Source organism: Quercus suber, unplaced genomic scaffold, assembly GCF_002906115.3.
Source record: "Quercus suber isolate HL8 unplaced genomic scaffold, Cork oak 2.0 scaffold_83, whole genome shotgun sequence".
Classification (NCBI taxonomy): Eukaryota; Viridiplantae; Streptophyta; class Magnoliopsida; order Fagales; family Fagaceae; genus Quercus; species Quercus suber.
The window spans coordinates 1,380,544-1,399,512 of NW_027069548.1; the positions used below are offsets into that span (position 1 = coordinate 1,380,544).

The following is an 18,969-nucleotide window of genomic DNA, read 5'->3' on the forward strand; positions in this document are numbered from 1 at the left end:
TCAAAACAAAATCATTGATGTTTTGATATGAGAATAAAAAGCAATTATAATTAAGTGAATACCATAACTTTTAAATTCTATCTATCTAATAAAAAATATTTGTGTTTGGATACCGCTTATTTTGCAAAAATGAAAACTTATTGCTGAAAGTATGTAAATAAATGTAAAAGTTAGTTAAATAGTACAAAATAGCTCATAAATAGTACCAAAAGTATAGTAGGACCATGAATAGTAGGACCCATAAATAATACAAAATAGCCCATAAATAGTAACAAAAAGTATAGTAGAGCCTGTAAATAATAGCAAAAATAAGTTGAATAGTAAAATAATTTTAATTTTCCATCCAATCCAAATGCACACATTAATTTAAACACAATAAATATGACTTTCCAAGTCAAAAATAAGTTGCACTAACTAAGTAATGTAAGATATCATCATTTAATTCCTATGCCCACCATCTCCAAATAGACATCTACAAATTTGGTACATTTACAGCAAATGTATCTACTTTGAGACAACAAAATGCTAAGGTTCCAACATGGTCTAGCCCTTGGCCTTTGACCAAACTAGTGGTATCTATCACCATTGGTTCATCCTTATATGCATGAAGAAGGAGACTTTCTTTCCCATGTGGGAAACAAAATTGCCTAAGAGTCCAACATATTCTAGCCCTTGGCCTTTTAAGCAAAAATTGTCCCCACTATATATATATATATATATATTTTTTTTTTTCTTTTTTTTTGTATGTTCTTATCCGTATAATTGTTGAATTAGGACATAGCTTTTGTAAGACGCTTGCTTAGTCTTAACCTTATCTATGTAATTTTCTGTGCAGCTCTTTCTTGGATTGAAAAGACTCTGCACAACATATCTCAAAAAAAAAAAAAGACAAAATTCCATAACACATCTTGTTATTTACTGAACAGTAAAAGACAAGGTTATTCTTGTCACTGTATTGCTGTGTATATGTTCAAATTATATGAGGATAAAAAATGTCAGTATCACAAAGCTTTTTGGGAAAATCTTCTTTAATTTGTGCTTACTTTATGGTAGAAAACTACGGCACTTACCTAACCCAAAAATTACTAAACAATTAAAGGATAATCAAACAATCAAAATTTTAATTGAGAAATTAGTTGGTACCTGATAGTCCAACTATTAAAATTATACTGAGAAATTAGTTGCTCTCTTCTTGAGACTATGTAACTACTACGACATCACGACCACCTCAGTCTCAACAAACACCACGGTCTACCACGAAGAGCTATGGTGAAGTGTCGTAACTATTTTAGTTAAAAAAAAAATAGTTAGACCTCCCAAGGAAAAATTAGACCTTCCAAAAGACTAATATTGATTGAAAATTTTTTGCAAAGTGTTCAATTTTTTTGATTGACTCCAAAACAATCAATCAACCTAAACAACATACTCAAAACAAATAATCTTAAGCAACAATTCTGTGAACATGACATACAACTTACCTGTAAAGGTAATGTAAAGAATATGAATGATTTTTTTAGGTGATTTTTGTTCCGTTGTGTTTGTTAAAGTGCAGTGAGCCCACAACATGTGTTTTCAAAAACATAAAATCCTTGCAACTTCAAAGAAAAAAAAAAAACGATAAAATACGTCAACGGACAACCACATGATACTGTTTTTCTTTTATATTCATACTTTATCCCTTCGTATTAGCATAATTAGGTTTTATTTTTTATTTTATTTACACTAATTTTTTTATTATTCATCTAATTTTAAGATTCTTCTTTTGTCTTTTGTCTTTCTTTGGGTAATTTTATTCTGAAATTCCCCTTTATAAAATAGTTTGATCTGGCAGATAAGGTCTCGTTTGATATGGTAACTTAAACACACGTTTTCAGTTTTTAAACGCGTATTTCTACATATGTTTTCAAATATCAAAATACATGTTTTTAAGTGCATGTACCAAACAACCCCTAAGCATTCAAATTACTAAGGTTGTGTTTGTTTTGGCTTCAAATCACTTCCGGAAATGCTTTTCTGTAAATACGGGTGTTTGGTTGCGCATGGAAAATAAATTTTCCGGAAAATATTTTCAGTTGACTGTGTGTTTTAGGCTGTGTTTGGTTCAATGTAAAATATTTTCCAAAAAATAAATATTTTCTGAAAATGCTATTTTCGGGAAAGGAAAATACTTTCAAGTATTTTGTTGCATTATGAAAATTGTTCTAGAAAATATTTTCATGTGTTTGGTAACATTCTGAAAATGTTATTTTTCACCCCCACTCACACAAAACCCACCACCACACAACAGGAAAACTACCAAAACACCACCACCCACACCATCACAACAACAAAAAAAAAAATTAGAGATCAAAGAGAGAAAGTAAAAAATCAAAATCACATAGAAACGTAGATCGGTTCATGGGTCGATCAAAATCACACAAAAAATCAAAATCAGAGAGAGAGAGAGAGAGAGAGAGAGAGAGAGAGAGAGAGATTGGTTCGTGGCGCGAAGGCTCTGAGTCGCCTGCAAAGTCAAAGGCTCGTGGGTCGAAGATCGCTTCATGGGTTTGTAGATCGGTGAGTTGAAGATCGGTTCGTAGATCGGCGAAGTCGAAGGTGTGATCTGGGCTCTAGGTTTGTGGCGTGATTTGGGCTCTGGGTTCGCCGGCGAAGTCGAAGGCGTGATCTGGGCTCTCTCTTCTCCCTCTCTCTCTCTCTCTCTCTCTCTCTCTCTCTCTCTCTCTCTCTCTCTCTCTCTTTGTGCGTGAGTCCGGAAATGGTTTGAAGAAAATTTTGATTGAAACCAATTTTCGGGTCAAAGCCATTAAAACACATGGCCAATTGAAAATATTTTCCGGAAAATTTATTTTCCATGCGCAACCAAACACCCACATTTACGAAAAAGCATTTCTGGAAGTGATTTGAAGCCAAAACAAACACACGGCCAATTGAAAATATTTTCCAGAAAATTTATTTTCCATGCGCAACCAAACACCCGCATTTACAAAAAAGCATTTTTGGAAGTGATTTGAAGCCAAAACAAATACAGCCTTAATGGCTTTGACCCGGAAATTGGTTTCAGTCAAAATTTTCACTTCAAACCATTTCCGGACTCACGCGTAAAGAGAGAGAGAGAGAGAGAGAGAGAGAGAGAGAGAGAGAGAGATCACGTCTTCGACTTCGTTGGCGAACACAGAGCCCAGATCACGCCACGAACTCAGAGCCCAGATCACGCCTTCGACTTCGCCGATCTACGAACCCACAAACCGATCTTCGACCCAGAACCTTTGACCCCCTGATCTACGAACCCACAAACCGATCTTTAACCCACGAGCCTTTGACTTCATCGGCGACCCAGAGCCTTCGCGCCACGAACCCACGAACCGATCTCTCTCTCTCTCTCTCTCTCTCTCTCTCTCTCTCTCTCTCTCTCTCTCTCTCTGTGTTTTTTAAAAAATGTCAGTATCACAAAGCTTTTTGGGAAAATCTTCTTTAATTTGTGCTTACTTTATGGTAGAAAACTACGGCACTTACCTAACCCAAAAATTACTAAACAATTAAAGGATAATCAAACAATCAAAATTTTAATTGAGAAATTAGTTGGTACCTGATAGTCCAACTATTAAAATTATACTGAGAAATTAGTTGCTCTCTTCTTGAGACTATGTAACTACTACGACATCACGACCACCTCAGTCTCAACAAACACCACGGTCTACCACGAAGAGCTATGGTGAAGTGTCGTAACTATTTTAGTAAAAAAAAAATAGTTAGACCTCCCAAGGAAAAATTAGACCTTCCAAAAGACTAATATTGATTGATAAAATTTTGCAAAGTGTTCAATTTTTTTGATTGACTCCAAAACAATCAATCAACCTAAACAACATACTCAAAACAAATAATCTTAAGCAACAATTCTGTGAACATGACATACAACTTACCTGTAAAGGTAATGTAAAGAATATGAATGATTTTTTTAGGTGATTTTTGTTCCGTTGTGTTTGTTAAAGTGCAGTGAGCCCACAACATGTGTTTTCAAAAACATAAAATCCTTGCTTCTCAAAAAAAAAAAAAAACATAAAATCCTTCAACTTGAAAGGAGATCCAGTGGCGATAAGGTACATAAGGACAACCACATGATACTGTTTTTCTTTTACATTCATACTTTATCCCTTCGTATTAGCATAATTAGTTTTTTTTTTTTTTTTTTACACTAATTTTTTATTATTCATCTAATTTTAAGATTCTTCTTTTGTCTTTTGTCTTTCATTGGGTAATTTTATCTTAAAATTACCCTTTATAAAATAGTCTGATCTGGCAGATAAGGTCTTGTTTGATATGGCAACTTAAATACACATTTTCAGTTTTTAAACGATATTACATGTATTTTTATGCACTTTTTTGTCCACACGTATTTTTACACATGTTTTTAAACAACAAAATACATGTTTTTAAATGTATGTACCAAACATGCCCAAGCATCCAAATTACTAAATTACCAAGTGTATCAAGGTTTGATTTTTATTATTTTTTTAATTTTAGAATCCCAAAGAAAGTGATTTCCGTTGCCGGGTATCAATGTTTGATTTTAGTTAAATATACTTATCTACTTTGAGCTTGGGGCTTATTTGTAATATTTAAACAAATTTTTAAAAAACAATATCACAACCATCGCTTAATTTTAAGATTTATCTCACCTTTCAAATCAATCTTCAAATTAACGAAAAGTTTTGAGATGTCAAATATTTTGCCAAAAATTTTACATACTCCCTCTTACCTTCGAATTGTGATAGACTCCCTTCCAAGTGAGATGAATGGCAACTCGACTTGAGTGAGTATGAAATTTTCGATGCAACTTCTGGTTTCAAACTCTGTAATTTATTGATTTTGACACTAATTTTGGATTTTACAATTTTAGGGTGAAGTAGTGTGGTTTAAAAGAAAAAAAAAAGTGTTGCTATTTATTTATTTATTTATTTTTGATGAAAAAAAAAAGTGTTGTTATTGATTAGTGAGTATCCTTTATTGAGGGACTATGCACGTGTTCTTATGTGTCCATATTCTATTGACCCTGTTTTTTCAGAAAAAAAGAGGGGGAGGAGTTTATGGTTATGGACCTCAAAAGAAAAAAGGCTATTGATAATGACAACTTATTTTGACGTCTTAAAAAAAGCACTGAGTAATAACATTTTTTATGGAGTAGACATCTGAAATTCATTGAATGCAACTTTTTTTTTTTTTTGGATGAACTGAATGCAACTAATTTTTGTATCATTTAATTCATACATTTAAGTCAATCCAATTGTTTGAGGTTGGTGATGTGCTTACATGATTTGATGTTTATTTTGATTAGTTCTTTATTCAAATATTTTTTTGAGAGAGTTTCCCTATCTTATATTATTATTAGCGAGATTCTCAACTGTTATCCGTTTGGTAAAAAGAAAAATGCTTTTTTGTTTTTGGTTTTTGGTATCATTTTTTTTAAAACCCCAAAATTAAATTTTTTTTAAAAGAAGTTAATTTCTATTTTTTTTTCTTTTTATTTGACAAATAAGTTATCAAAAACTGTGAGAATAGAAAAATTCTACCCATGAAATTTTTGTTTAACAATTTTAACTCCAGGGATTAGATTTCCAGTCCTCCGTGAAGGCACTAGTGTTTATTCATTCTCGGAAATATAGCAAAAGAATTGATTCATGTCTGGACTCTGGATGAGCAATAAAAAATTAAAAGGTACTGTGGATCCTCTAAAAAGTTAAACGGTACTGTGGTAGGTATTTATAGATTAAACCGTCAAACTTGGTGGACCTTTTTTTCCTTAATTGCAAATAAGTGACATCATTGCTAAAAAGTTCAATATATATTGTCCCACAATGCTTAAATTATTGGGACCTACTGTAACTTGATTAAGATCTGGATAATACCTAAAAATGACCTTAAATAATACCTCAAATCTACCGGTCCAATTGTTTCTATTACAACCTACTTTGAATATTTTGAATTCTGTTTTTGAATCTTCCTCATGAAGCAAAAGTTGTTTTCTTGCTAGAAAACGAACAATCAAACACAACTACTAAATAGTTATAGTACAAAATTTCCATATAAATATATCCAAACGAGTTTAGCATTTGAACAATTAAGAGACTATTTGAATATCGTTTATTACTAAAAATTAAAAACTGAAAATACTGTAATAAAATAATTTTTAAATGTGTAAATAGTGCAATGGGACTCAATTTTAAAGAAAAATTTGCTGAAATCCGTATTCGTCGGTCCCATGAACAGTGCACGAGACTCACAGAAAAAACGCAGACGTGCATTTTTTTTTTCTTTTCATCGCAATCCAAACCGAGGCTGAAGTACCATTTCAACAATCAAGTGCGAAGATCCCCATATCCTGAGCTAGTATAATTCCATCTTTAGTTGCAAAATTATTGATAAATCTATGAGAGCAGGAATGTATGACATCAAACATGAGTTATCAGAAGTTTGAAAACAGTATCTCTTTGCATCATATGCACCTTTTTCCTGGTTAGATTAACATAGTGTGTTTATCCAATAAAAAACTCTTTTGTTATTTTGGAACAATGAATAAACTAAGCTGAAAGAGGATAAAAAAATTTCGGAACATGCCAACTTGTTAGGAATTTTTTTGGATTCCTATAAAGTTCAATGACAGAACCCAAGAAAATGGAGAAATTGCTAAAAACTACATAGTATTACTGTATTATTTGTAAGAACCCAAGAAGCTTTGGCTGGTTGGTTGGCTGTATCTGTGCACGTGACACAGACCAATTGTGTCCATGGAAATTCCAATACATTTATATATAAGAATACAGCTACCAACAATTAAGTTTCAATTTCAAAAATTTTGTGACCTTTATGTATTCTCAACAAATTAATTAGAATGGTCCATATATATATATATATACCACATGGACCAATTGTGTTAATAGAATTTCAATACATTTATGTAAATGAACACTAATACCAAAAATCAAGTCTCGATTTTAAAGTTTCGAAATAAGATACAGATCCTCAATAGATTAATCAAGATTATCCACATGCATTAAGAAAAATAGTCTTAAGATTTTCTTGCAGTATAATGAAAATTTGGAAATATTTGGTCTTATGAACCCCACAAACAATTGAAAATAAGTAACGAAGATTCCTAAAAAAAAAAAAAAAAAAAAATATGGAAATACAGAATAAACTATGGACAAATATACAATTACTTAAAAAAAAAAACTGTGAAAGGTGTGGATATAACTATTATGATTATATATTTCGACTTTTATGCAGTAGCCAGAGATGCACTGCATTATGATCCAAATTTCTCAGTTGGTAGGCCTACTAATCATTGATGCCAGACTAGATTGCCAATAGTTTTGGAGTGCCCTCCCTATATGACTATTTTTTTTTTTTTTTTTGAGAGACCCTATATATATGACAAAACTGCAAATGGGGTTGTTCTAAATTCTTTATGCAAGTTACTATATTTTGTTGCATTTGGAATATGATTGTTCTAGAAGGATGCTCTTCTCTAATTTGTTTGATAGTTCCAAGGGCACACACTATATACTCTTCAATACCCTTCCTGGATTACTATAAGTTTATACCTTTTTTATTTTTATTTTTTATTTTTATCTATACTCCTTTTTGGTTTTTTTTTTTCTTTTTTTAATATACTGTCCAGCTTGATTGAGAAAAATTGTTTTAGAAAGTCAAGATTCAATGTGTTAGAACAAAAATAATAGACAAACATATTAATATTACCGTTCACATAGTGATTAACATTGTAATGGCCTGTTTTTCACTAATTTATGTTCAAAATTATTAGTCAAATTAGTACTATAAATTACCTCAACTTAAAAAATGAATATTTTGACTGCAAGTCTGCAACAAAAAAAGGAAACATGTATCCTAATTCATGATTTTTTTTCAAATTGTTTTATTAGATGATGATGTTAAGGGGTTACTAATGAAAATGAGATGATACTGACACACCTTTAAATCTAAATTGTAAGGGAAACAACACTGTTGTTTCTTCCATTAGTCTATTTACGCAAAAGTAAAATAAATATAAGGCTCTTTCATATTCATTGAAAAAAGAAAGAAAGAATAAGTTTTAGGCCTTTTCAAGTCAATCAGGGTATCAAACTGTGTTTACATGCTAGTAAAGTAATCATAATTCAAATTCCAACAAGCAACTTGTGTTAAATTAGGCCTTTCAAATCTCCTTTTTCTTATTCCTTTTCATTCTTTATTGAATTGAACTTTGTAAAGCTTGGTTGAATTTATGCATAAAACAGTTTGGAGGCCATTATGGGCCATTTTGTGTGAACTGTAATAAGCCCAACTATAAACTATTCTTTATCTGGGCCTCCTCACTGAGTGACTTGGGTCACATACACTCTCGTAGCAACCAAAGTTATCCAGCTTTTTTTTCAGCAAAAAATAAAAAATAAACCAAAGATAAGTAAAAAGTTAGAGTAAGCAGGGCCTATCCAATGGAATGCTTGTTACTTATCCATCCCAATTTTTAATAAAGATGTATATTTTTTGTTAGTTAAATAATATGTCTTGATAATTCACAATTAACAAATACTTTTATCTAGATCTGAAATTTAATTTTTGTCTACACCAAAAATCAATTGGTGTCTTAATTTAATGATAAAAAGTTATTATCAAGAGCGGACGTTATAAATTGAAATTCTTAAAAAAAAAAAAAAAACACTCTTATCTTTTCATTCTATCCATAAATATTAGCTAAAGAGATAAATAAAAAGTAATACGAAGCAGGGGGTTCATTTGAACCCCCTGACTACAACGTGCCGCCGCCCCTAGAAGCTAGGCCACTCTCCTGGCACATTCATCTTCCCTGTGATTTCTTTTATACTTAAAACAGTGTCAGATGAAGTCTTGAAGAGGTGGAAATAGTGTAACTACTTTTCTAACTTATTCATGATACAACTAAAGACTAATATTATTAGTATATTACACAAAACATTATTACATTTCTGTGTATTACATTAAAGTCAAAGTACACAGAACAAATGAAGTTAGCTGAAGCAACCTAACGAAAACTGAAAATTTAAAAACTGCATCAGATGAAACATTAAATGTTCTTGGTCCAGAGCCAGAGGTAGAAAGATGCCTTACTGTTCTTGCTGGCTCAGGCTTGGGCATGTCACATGAACCAATACCTGGATGAGACCATGAATCCAAATCTTCTTCAAAACCACTATTGGCATTGTAACAAAGTCCTGAATTGTTGTAAAGCCTCAACTTACTTCTCATCCTCCAGACCATGTCTCTCCCAAGAGGAACTCGACCAGTTAGTCGATTATCGTTTAGTCTTAACTCGCTAAGATTCTTCAAGTCTTGGAAGTTCGAAGGAATTGAACCGTTTAAGTAATTGTTGTCAAGATAAAGGACACGAAGGTTTGTTAATCGGCCAAGCGATTCAGGAATTGGACCATGTAGGTTCATGTTTGACAAAATTAAAATCATTAGACCTTTCAAACCCTCAAAACAATGACTAGGAATTGGGTTGGACCCCATTGAATTTCCTTTGAGATTCAATGCTTGGAGAGAAGTTAAGCTTCTAAGTGGTGAAGGAAGTGGGCCCGAGAGGCGATTGTAGCTTAAATCCAGGAGCATAAGGTTTGTTAGGCCGCTAATTGAGTCGGGGATTGGACCATTTAGACGATTACGGCTAAAATCAATTTTGATTAAGGAATGACAGGTTCCAAGACTAGGTGGAATTGAACCAGTTAAAAGATTTTGGCTAAGGTCTAAAATGTTCAGAACTGAGAAGTTTAAACTAGGAATTGAACCGGTTAGTTTGTTCCCACTCAAATCTAAAGACCTTAGACCGGTGACTTGGCCTAGGGAGACTGGGATTGAACCATTGAGATTGTTTTTGTGAAGATCAAGAACCCTTAAATGAGTGAGATTACCTAGTTCACTAGGTAGGGGACCCACATGCCCGTTTTCTCTAAGTACTAAAGTTTGTAGTGTGGAACCCAATTTACCTAAAAACGCTGGAATTGGTTGGGGAATGTAACTTAAACAACGATAAAAAAGTAAGGTCCTAAGGTATGGAAGTTTAGTGATGGATGGTGAAATATAGGATCGGGTCGGGTCGCAAGGTGGGAATGCGGTGTCGTCGGATAAGGCCCCGAAGGAAAGTGAGACAATGTGGTAGATGTTGTCCTTGTCAGGCATGCACTCAATACCGTGCCATCGGCTACGACACACGTCGGGAATGTCAGTGGCCCAGTTGTTGCCGGTGGCCCTCATGATGTCATAGACTGCTTCTTGCTCATGGGGGTCGGTTCGGATCCCGTTCTTGTTAATGGAGTATCCACTTTGAGGCCCATCAACTAGGCCAGAGGAATCAGACATTATAACAGTAAAAGGCCTAGCAAGTGGCAATAGACACAAGAAAATTAGTACTAGCACTAGTAGTGCAACAAAGTTTTGAAGTGAGAAAAAGAGTGCCATTTTGTGAGAGTGGAGAATAAGGGGAATGAGGCAATATGGGCGTTGAATTTATAGGGGAGGGCCGAGCTGTGAGGTAAAGTTAATGGGTGGGTCAGGTTGGTGATGATAGATAAGTGAGAAAAATCTTTGGTTGGTGCATGGATTGAAGTGAACTAATAATGGGTTCACGGGAATAGGAAGAGTAGAAATAAATACACAGAATTTAAGGCATTAATGTGTTTCACGGGAATTTCACTCTCACCCATGTCGGGCGAGAAAAAAGAGTACCAATGTTTAGGCGGTGGGTAGGAGACTATGAATATGGATTCAGACCCAGCTGCTTCATGTGATCACATTCACACGGCCAACTTCTCTGCAGTTGGTATCAATGTAAGGTCTGTCGAATATAAGTTTTGATGTTTTATTTTTGAAACGAACAAAAGAGAGAGAGAGTTTTAACATAAAATCAAACCAAAACATCACTTAAAAGTAGGGGTGGCAAAATCAACCTAAACCCATTTGCCCACCCAAACCCACCAACTTAAAATAAACCTAAACCCACCAAATTATTAGTTGGGTTAAATGGGTATTAACCCAATTAAACCCAATTAACACAAATGTTTATTGGGTTTTAATTGGGTACCCAATTACCTAATCCCAAAACTACTAAAATTACCAAAATACCCCCTCAACCTAAAAAATAACCAAAATAACACCTAAACCCAAAAAATGACCAAAATATCCCTGAAACTCAAAAAATGACCAAAATACCCCCGAAACCCAAAAAAAGACCAAAATACCCCCGAAACCTAAAAATGACCAAAATATCCCTGAAATCCAAAAAATGACCAAAATACCCCCGAAATCCAAAAAATGACCAAAATACCCTCGAAACCTAAAAATGACCAAAATACCCTCGAAACCTAAAAATGACCAAAATACCCCCAAAACCTAAAAATGACCAAAATACCCCTAAAACCCAAAAAAAATTACCAAAATACCACCGAAACCTAAAAATGACCAAAATACCCTTGAAATCCAAAAAATGACCAAAATACCCCAGAAACCTAAAAATTACCAAAATACCTCCGAAACCTAAAAAATGGCCAAAATAACCCCGAAGTCTAAAAAATAAACACTAAAAGTCAAACACGTTGTTGCATTAGCCAATGAAATATAAATGGTGTTTGAAACTTTGAATTTAATTGGGAAACTAAATATACTAATTACTACACCTAAATTACCATACTTAATTTTGACCCTACTTTCATATTGTTACGTTTCATTTTTTGTATGAGTTGAGTCATGCTGTTATGTTGTTCATGTGATTTGTTCTGCTTCCTTTGTATCCAGTTCTTAGTTTTCTTCTGTTCAATAAAGATTTCTTATTATCAAAAAAAAAAAAAAATTTTTAATAAAAAAAATTGAGTTATTTTTTTCAAATAGTGGTGTATTTAGTATGCATTAGGGATTAAGAGCTATAGATACCAAATTTTGTTTGCACCTAGATTTTGATGGAAATTATAGTCTTAAATTAAGCATTAATAGTAGTTCCTTATTTTTTTGTTGATTTTGATAATTAATTTTATAGAATTTACAAAATTTGGGTGAGCTTTTAACTAAAACCCAACAATTTAATCCGATTAATTTTGATCCTATGTTAAAAAGTCCGTTTAGGTAGCTCGAACTTTAATTTTAAATCTCTATTAGATGCTGAGAGTTTGAATTTTACTACTAACTCAATTTTATGTATATGAAATCATTACTAGATATGCCAACATGGTTGCTTCAACAAGTAAGACTTTTATTGATTTTAACCTCAAATTGCATTATTTATATCATCATGGTTGATTAACAAAGTTGTTATTTTCCCCCAAAAAAATAGTAGAATAAACTTTACTTATGTAATTTCCTATTTTCACAATATTTCACTCTATTTTAAGTGTGATTTTCCCCCATTAGTAGTCAAGTGAAAAGGAACTTCAAACTTCTTAATATAGGATCAAAATTAATCCGATCAAATGGTTGGGTTTTAGTTAAAACTCACCCAAATTTGGTAAATCCTATGAAAAAATTATCAAAATCAGCCAAAAAAAAAAAAGACCATTCAAATCTTGCAAATGCTTAATTTAAGAAATTCCATTGAAATTTAGGGGTAGAAAAAATTCGTTATCTAAATCTCTTAATCCCTAATGCATACTAAGTACAACATTTTATTTGAAAAAAAAAAAAAACTCAATTTAATTAAAAAAAATCATTAAATTGAATTCTCACACCCCTAAAATTTATAATTTGCATGTTGAAACTATTTTTACTCCCTTAGTTATTATGATCTCTCTCTCTCTCTCTCTCTCCGCTATTTGTAGTATAAAATAATGAGAGTTTTTTAGTTTTATTTATATTTAATTTTAAACCACTATTAGATGTCGGGAGTTTGAATTTTACCGCTCACTAAATTTTATTAATCACTACCATATAGGTCGACATGGTTGCTTCAACAAGTAAGAATCTTATGGGTACTAACCTCTAATTTCATTATTTATATAATTTTGGTCAATTTAACAAAGTTAAAAAAAAGGTCTTTATATTTTCTCATTTATGTGTATAGCACAGCACCCCAAAAAAAAAAAAAAATTGGAATGAACATAATTTTTTTTTAAAAAAAATAGCATGCATGTGTTACAAGGTTATGTTTAAGAGTATGTTTATGTATATGAATATGTTTATGTTTAGAAAATATTTGTTGTAATATTTGAGTCAATTTCTATAAGTTGAACATTACTTGTTTTGCTCGATTTTAAGTTCATTTTTCTCATAAATAGTCAAATTAAAATGAATTTGAAGTTTTTTAATATAAGATCAAAATAAAAACACATGATATGAATTTAAAGTTTTTAATAAATATGGACAACACATGATATGAACATTTAAAAATCAAAACTAAACAAACATTTATTCATGCATCACCAAATTAAAAGAGATAGAAGGAGAAGAAGTAAAGAAAAACTACCTCTTGCATGGACGTACTCTTTTTCTTGAGAGAATATTTAAGGTTCAAAGAAATTTATGCAATTATCTTTGAAACCTAAAAATCCTTGCTTACAAAAAAGAAATTCTTAAGACTAAAGCTTCCAGAACTTTTTTAACATAAGAGAGAAAATACTAGAAAGGGGAGTTAGAAAAAGAGGAAATCTGAGAGCGTGAAAAAGTGTGCTGAATTTTGAGATCCAGTTTCTATTTATAGAGGTTGGAAGGCTCGAAAAAATAGATTAGATGATCAAAATACGAACTGGGACGCATCCTTATCACTAAAAAATCGAAAAGGATGTGTTTTATCCTAATCCTAATGCCCTCGGGTTGAGGCCCAAATGTGTGACATTTGGCACTTGAAAAGTGCCAACACAAAAAGTTATCTATTCAAACCACTTAAATTATTAATTTAAGACTCAAATTTCCATTAAAAAAAAAAAATTTAAGCCTCTGAATCCCTAATGCATGCTAAATACGTGACTTTATTTGGAAAAAAAAAATTGATTTGTTAAAATTATTAACTACACTTTTTAGAAATTTATGCAAATATTACAACAAATAATGTTCAATTGATGCTCCACATAATTTAAACTCCTACAAGTAACATCAAACAATAAAAGTATCAATTTGCATTTAATTATTTTTCAAAATTTGAATATATTTAACAAACTTCTGTGTTAAACATAAACATAATAAACATAAACCGCACAAGCAATTGTGCTTGATCTACTTTCTAAAGAGATTTGATTTGGAACCATTATATGTCCAAGGTAGTCCAAGGTCCAATTATAAAATAATTTTAGAGGTTTGCCTTGACTTTGTTTGTATAATCAAACTATTTGATCTATCAATTAAATAACATGCGATATTGTAGAGCAATTATGAGTCCAAATCTAATTTTGAAATTGAATTATATCAATTATTCTATTTACAAACAAAGTATTATACACATGAGTCACTGATTTTCTTTTTTTTATTCATGTACATAAAAAGTATAAACTTATTAATTTTAAACCTTGCATACAACAACTTAATAAATTTTGCTTTCAATTGAAATGTTTCACATTTAACTTATACTCTCTCCTCCTGCTCTTTTATAGTATGCTAATTTTAGTATAAAAATATAGGTTTTTTTTTTTTACTTATATTATAAATTTTAAATCTCTATAAATATCGAAAGTTTAAATTTTACTACTTGCTGAATTTTATGTAATGAAATCATTACCAAATACGCTAACATAGTTGCCTCAACAAGTAAGAATCTTATGAGTATTAACCTCTAATTGCATTATTTATATAATCTTGGTTGATTAAGAAAGTAAAAAAAGATTCAATTGCATTGGTATTGGTTTTGAAAAAAAAAAAAGAATTTAAAAGATCTTTACATTTTCTCTTTTATGTGCATAGCATAGTACAAAAACAATATGTATATGGAATGAACATTAAAAAACTGTGCATGTTTAACAAATTTATTGTTAACAAGTTTATTTATACGATTATGTTTATGTTTAGAAACATGTTTATTAGATATATTATATTTTTACAAATAATTAAATGCAAGCTGATACACTTATTGTTTGATGTTACTTGTTAGAGTTTACATTTTGTAGGGTATAAGTTGAACATTACTTCTAGTAATATTTGCACCACTTTATACAAAGTATAGTTAAAGATTTTTATTATTGACTTATATTATTATTTTTTTTAAAATTTGAATGTATTTAATATGCATTATGGATTAAAATTTGTAGATATCGAATTTTGTTTGCACCCAGATTTTGAAAAAAAAAATTATGTCTTAAATTAAATTTTACATGGTTTTAATGGTAGCTCATTATTATTATTATTATTTTGGTTTATTTTAATATTTTTTATGGGATTTACCAAATTTGGGTGAGTTTTAACTAAAACCCAACCATTTGATCGGATTAATTTTGATCCTTTATTAAGAAATTTGAATTTTATTTGAAGTTGACTATTCAAAAATCATTGTTAAAATCAACTCAAATATGGTGAAAATAGGAAGATTATTTAACTAAAGTATATTCTATTATTTTTTAAATCATAATTCAACTTTGTTAATAGACCACGATGATATAAGTACTTTGCAATAAGGGTTAATGGCAATAAGATTCTTATTTGTTGAAATAACCATTTTGATGTATCTGGTAATGATTTCATTACATAAAATTGAGCAAGTAGTAAAATTTTAATTCCTGACACCTAATAGAGATTTTTAAAATTCAAAAGAAACTAAAAAAAACTCTTTTACTTTATACTAAAATTATGAGAGAGAGAGAGAGAGAGAGAGATCACATTAACTAAGGCAGTAAAAATTGTTGCATCATTCCAAGACTATCGTTCAAATTACAAATTTTAGGCAGTCATAATTCTGATATATAAAATAGCATTGCTATCAATTTGATACCTATGCCAATGTCAAACTTGTCTTCCTACTAAGACCATCCAATGAAAGAATGCAGATTTAGTAATTATTGAGCCATAAAGGAAAATGCATTTGCTAATAATATTGATAATCTTCTAAAACAGTCATTCACCAATATCACAAATTTTATACAATAATGATTGTAGTGATTGCCATATACACAATTATTCCCTTATCCATATATGTTTCAACTTATTCAAATTCCTCGTTGATGTATAGTATTGCTACAAGCATTATATCAACACCCAAAAGCAGATATATATTATTTACCACCTCATTTTTGTTTAGACTTCTTAACTTTAATATGATGGAAATTTTCTTTAATTGGGACCAATTGGTTAATTCTCTTCATCATTTATGCAAAATAGATTGACTACTTGCTAAGTGTTTATAAGCCTATCTAGTTTTCTGCAATCGAAAGGTTTCCCGGGATTTGGAAAAACTTAGTTAAAAACATAATACGAATATTAAAAAAAAAAAAAACTTAAAAACTACACATATAACAATTGTTATTTCATTGACACCAATAGTTTTTGAATTTTAAACACTAACACCATGACCTTGTTTCTTTTCCATTTTTTATTTACATTTTGGAATTAAAAAAATATTTATACTCAATTGCATTAGTATTGGTTTCTTTTATAAAAGACTAAATTCACTAAAAGGACTTCACATTTTCTCTTTTATATGTATATCATAGTACCAAAAAATATGTACAAGGAATGAACATTTAAAAAAAAAAAAACTTGTTTAATAGCATGCATGTATTACAAGTGTACGTTGAACAAAATGTTTATGTGTAAACGTATGATTCTTTTTAGAAAAGTTTTTGTTAAACATATTAAAATGTTTGTTAATGGTCATCACTTTATCTTGATTAAGCTTCATGAATGACTTGGAATCAAAATTAAAACTTGTTTATATTTTACTAGTACTCTTATTGCTTTGAATTGTCAGCTTATGAATTTCCACTTGAGATAAGCTAGGCTTGATTGATGTCAGAAAGGAAACATATACTACAGTAGAATAAGCCTTGCAATTCCCAAAGAACCTGATCAACTAGATTCCGTGGTCCTTAAGTTCTGGTGGAATCTACAAACAGGTTCGAATTATTTTTGGACTCCTATTGCTTGGTCTACTCTTTGTAGATCTAAGAATGAAGGTGGTTAATTGGCAAGGCTAATTGGCATTCATGATAAATTGCAATTTGGTGAGTATTTGGTGTTTCAAAAATTACAAGGGGGTGGTTTGGTTCTCTTCTGGAAAAAAAGATATTGAGCTGCATGTGGAATCCTAGTCTCAGAATCATATTGATGCTTTAATCAATATGGGGAATGAGGATGCCTGGAGATTTACAGGTTTCCATGGAATTCTTGAAACACAGCTTCAAATGGAATCTTGGAATCTGTTAAGGGACCTGTGCCAATGTTTCTCTTTGCCTTTGTTATGTGTGGGTGACTTCAATGAAATTGCAAAAATTCATGAGAAACAGGGGGGTTGGTTGAGACCATATGCACGAATGAAAATTTTTCGGGATGCTTTGGATGAACGTGGACTCATAGACTTGGGATTTGAGGGTAGTAAGTTTACTTGGTTTAAAATTTTTGCAAATGGTGTCTCAGTGTGGAAGAGACTTGATCGTGTAGTGGGATCTACTGACTGGTTTGCTCTTTTTCCAACCACTAAGGTAATCCCTATTGACTATGTCACATCTGATCATAAGCCAATAATGATATTCCCTAGTGGTGTACTTATGAAATAAAAAAAAAAACCGTGGAGATTTAAACTACTGATGGTTCCCCAATGAATAAGGTGGTGGAAAAACTGATGGTCTGTCAGAATAAACTCTGGAGGTGGAGTAGGAAGTCTTTTGGTAATATTGCTCAAACACTTGCCAAGAAGAAAAAGCTTTTGAAAAAAGCTGAAGAGTTGGCTTTAAGGGGAGGTGGGACTGTTGGATTGATTGGGTTGAAGGATTAGATTATGGGTTTGCTCTTAAAAGCACTTGGCCCGGATGAGATGCTTCCAATTTTCTATCAACATTATTGGGATAGTATTGGAAGGGAGGTAACGGAAGCTATTCTTTCATGTCTTAGTACTAGCAAGATTATTCCAAATTTGAACCACTTTCCTTACACTCAGTTCCTAAGGTTAAATGCCCTAAGAAAGTTTCTAAATTTAGACCTATTTCTTTATACAATATCTTGTATAAACTTGTTTTTAAAGTGTTTTGAGGACTCTTTTCGCCCCTTGTGATACTACTTCATTGGCAACCCATGTCACATCAACATATTATTGATTATTTGGGTAAATCTCTTTAAAGCCCAAAATAAGCTCATATCTCATTTAACTACATGGATTGGGCTCACATAGCCCATGAGATCCTTACTTCAAGAGGCGGATTCATGGTTCACATTTCCTTTTCATCAATTAGGATCATAATCCCACGACATCGTCAATATTGACATCAACATATGGATTGGGCTCAAGCAATGAATGCTCACGACCCATATTACCTCTCTCACATTCATGGAAAGTGGCTTCTCCAACAAAAGCCATATTCGCACAAAATGACAACAAAACCCAAGCTACGTCATCTCATCTTCGGCTCATGATCCAAGCTCATGAGTCTCTTTGGGGAAACTTTGGGAGTCGTGGTTTGGAGGGCCAAGAGGTATGTTCAGTAAAGCTCCAACGGTTTGAAGTTGATAAAGGAAACATGTTGTTTGTCGTGTCTTCTCCAACTCCCTAAACTCTGACGAAAGTGTGTAGCAGGTAACATAGGTTAAGCCTCTCTTATCACATAACACTTAAAATGATAAAATTCCCTATTGCTCTTTTCCTAAAACTTAATATTCAAAAACTCCAGCCATCTAAATGCTGAAAAAATAACTATTCATTTAACTATAGCTGTTCCTATACGAATTTGGAAACCTAATCATATTATTCTACATAAATTATATTACTACTTTCAGCTAAAATCCAACTCAAACACATGGCCTAATTTGATTGGCTATCTTTAATTT

The 18,969-nt window shown here is 31.6% G+C and overlaps 1 protein-coding gene across 1 annotated transcript; it reads right to left on the reverse strand.

Annotated features, from left to right (window-relative positions):
- Positions 1-8,979: 8,979 nt before the first annotated feature.
- LOC112015450 (protein TOO MANY MOUTHS) lies at positions 8,980-10,490 on the reverse strand. Its single transcript, XM_024047854.2, has one exon. The coding sequence runs from the start codon at positions 10,486-10,488 to the stop codon at positions 9,007-9,009; it is 1,482 nt and encodes a 493-aa protein (XP_023903622.2). The 5' UTR covers positions 10,489-10,490; the 3' UTR covers positions 8,980-9,006.
- Between the last annotated feature and the right edge of the window lie 8,479 nt (positions 10,491-18,969).

Coding starts and splice junctions, on each gene's coding strand:
- LOC112015450 (XM_024047854.2), bottom strand. CDS start 10,488: ATGGCACTCTTTTTCTCACTTCAAAACTTTGTTGCACTACTAGTGCTA.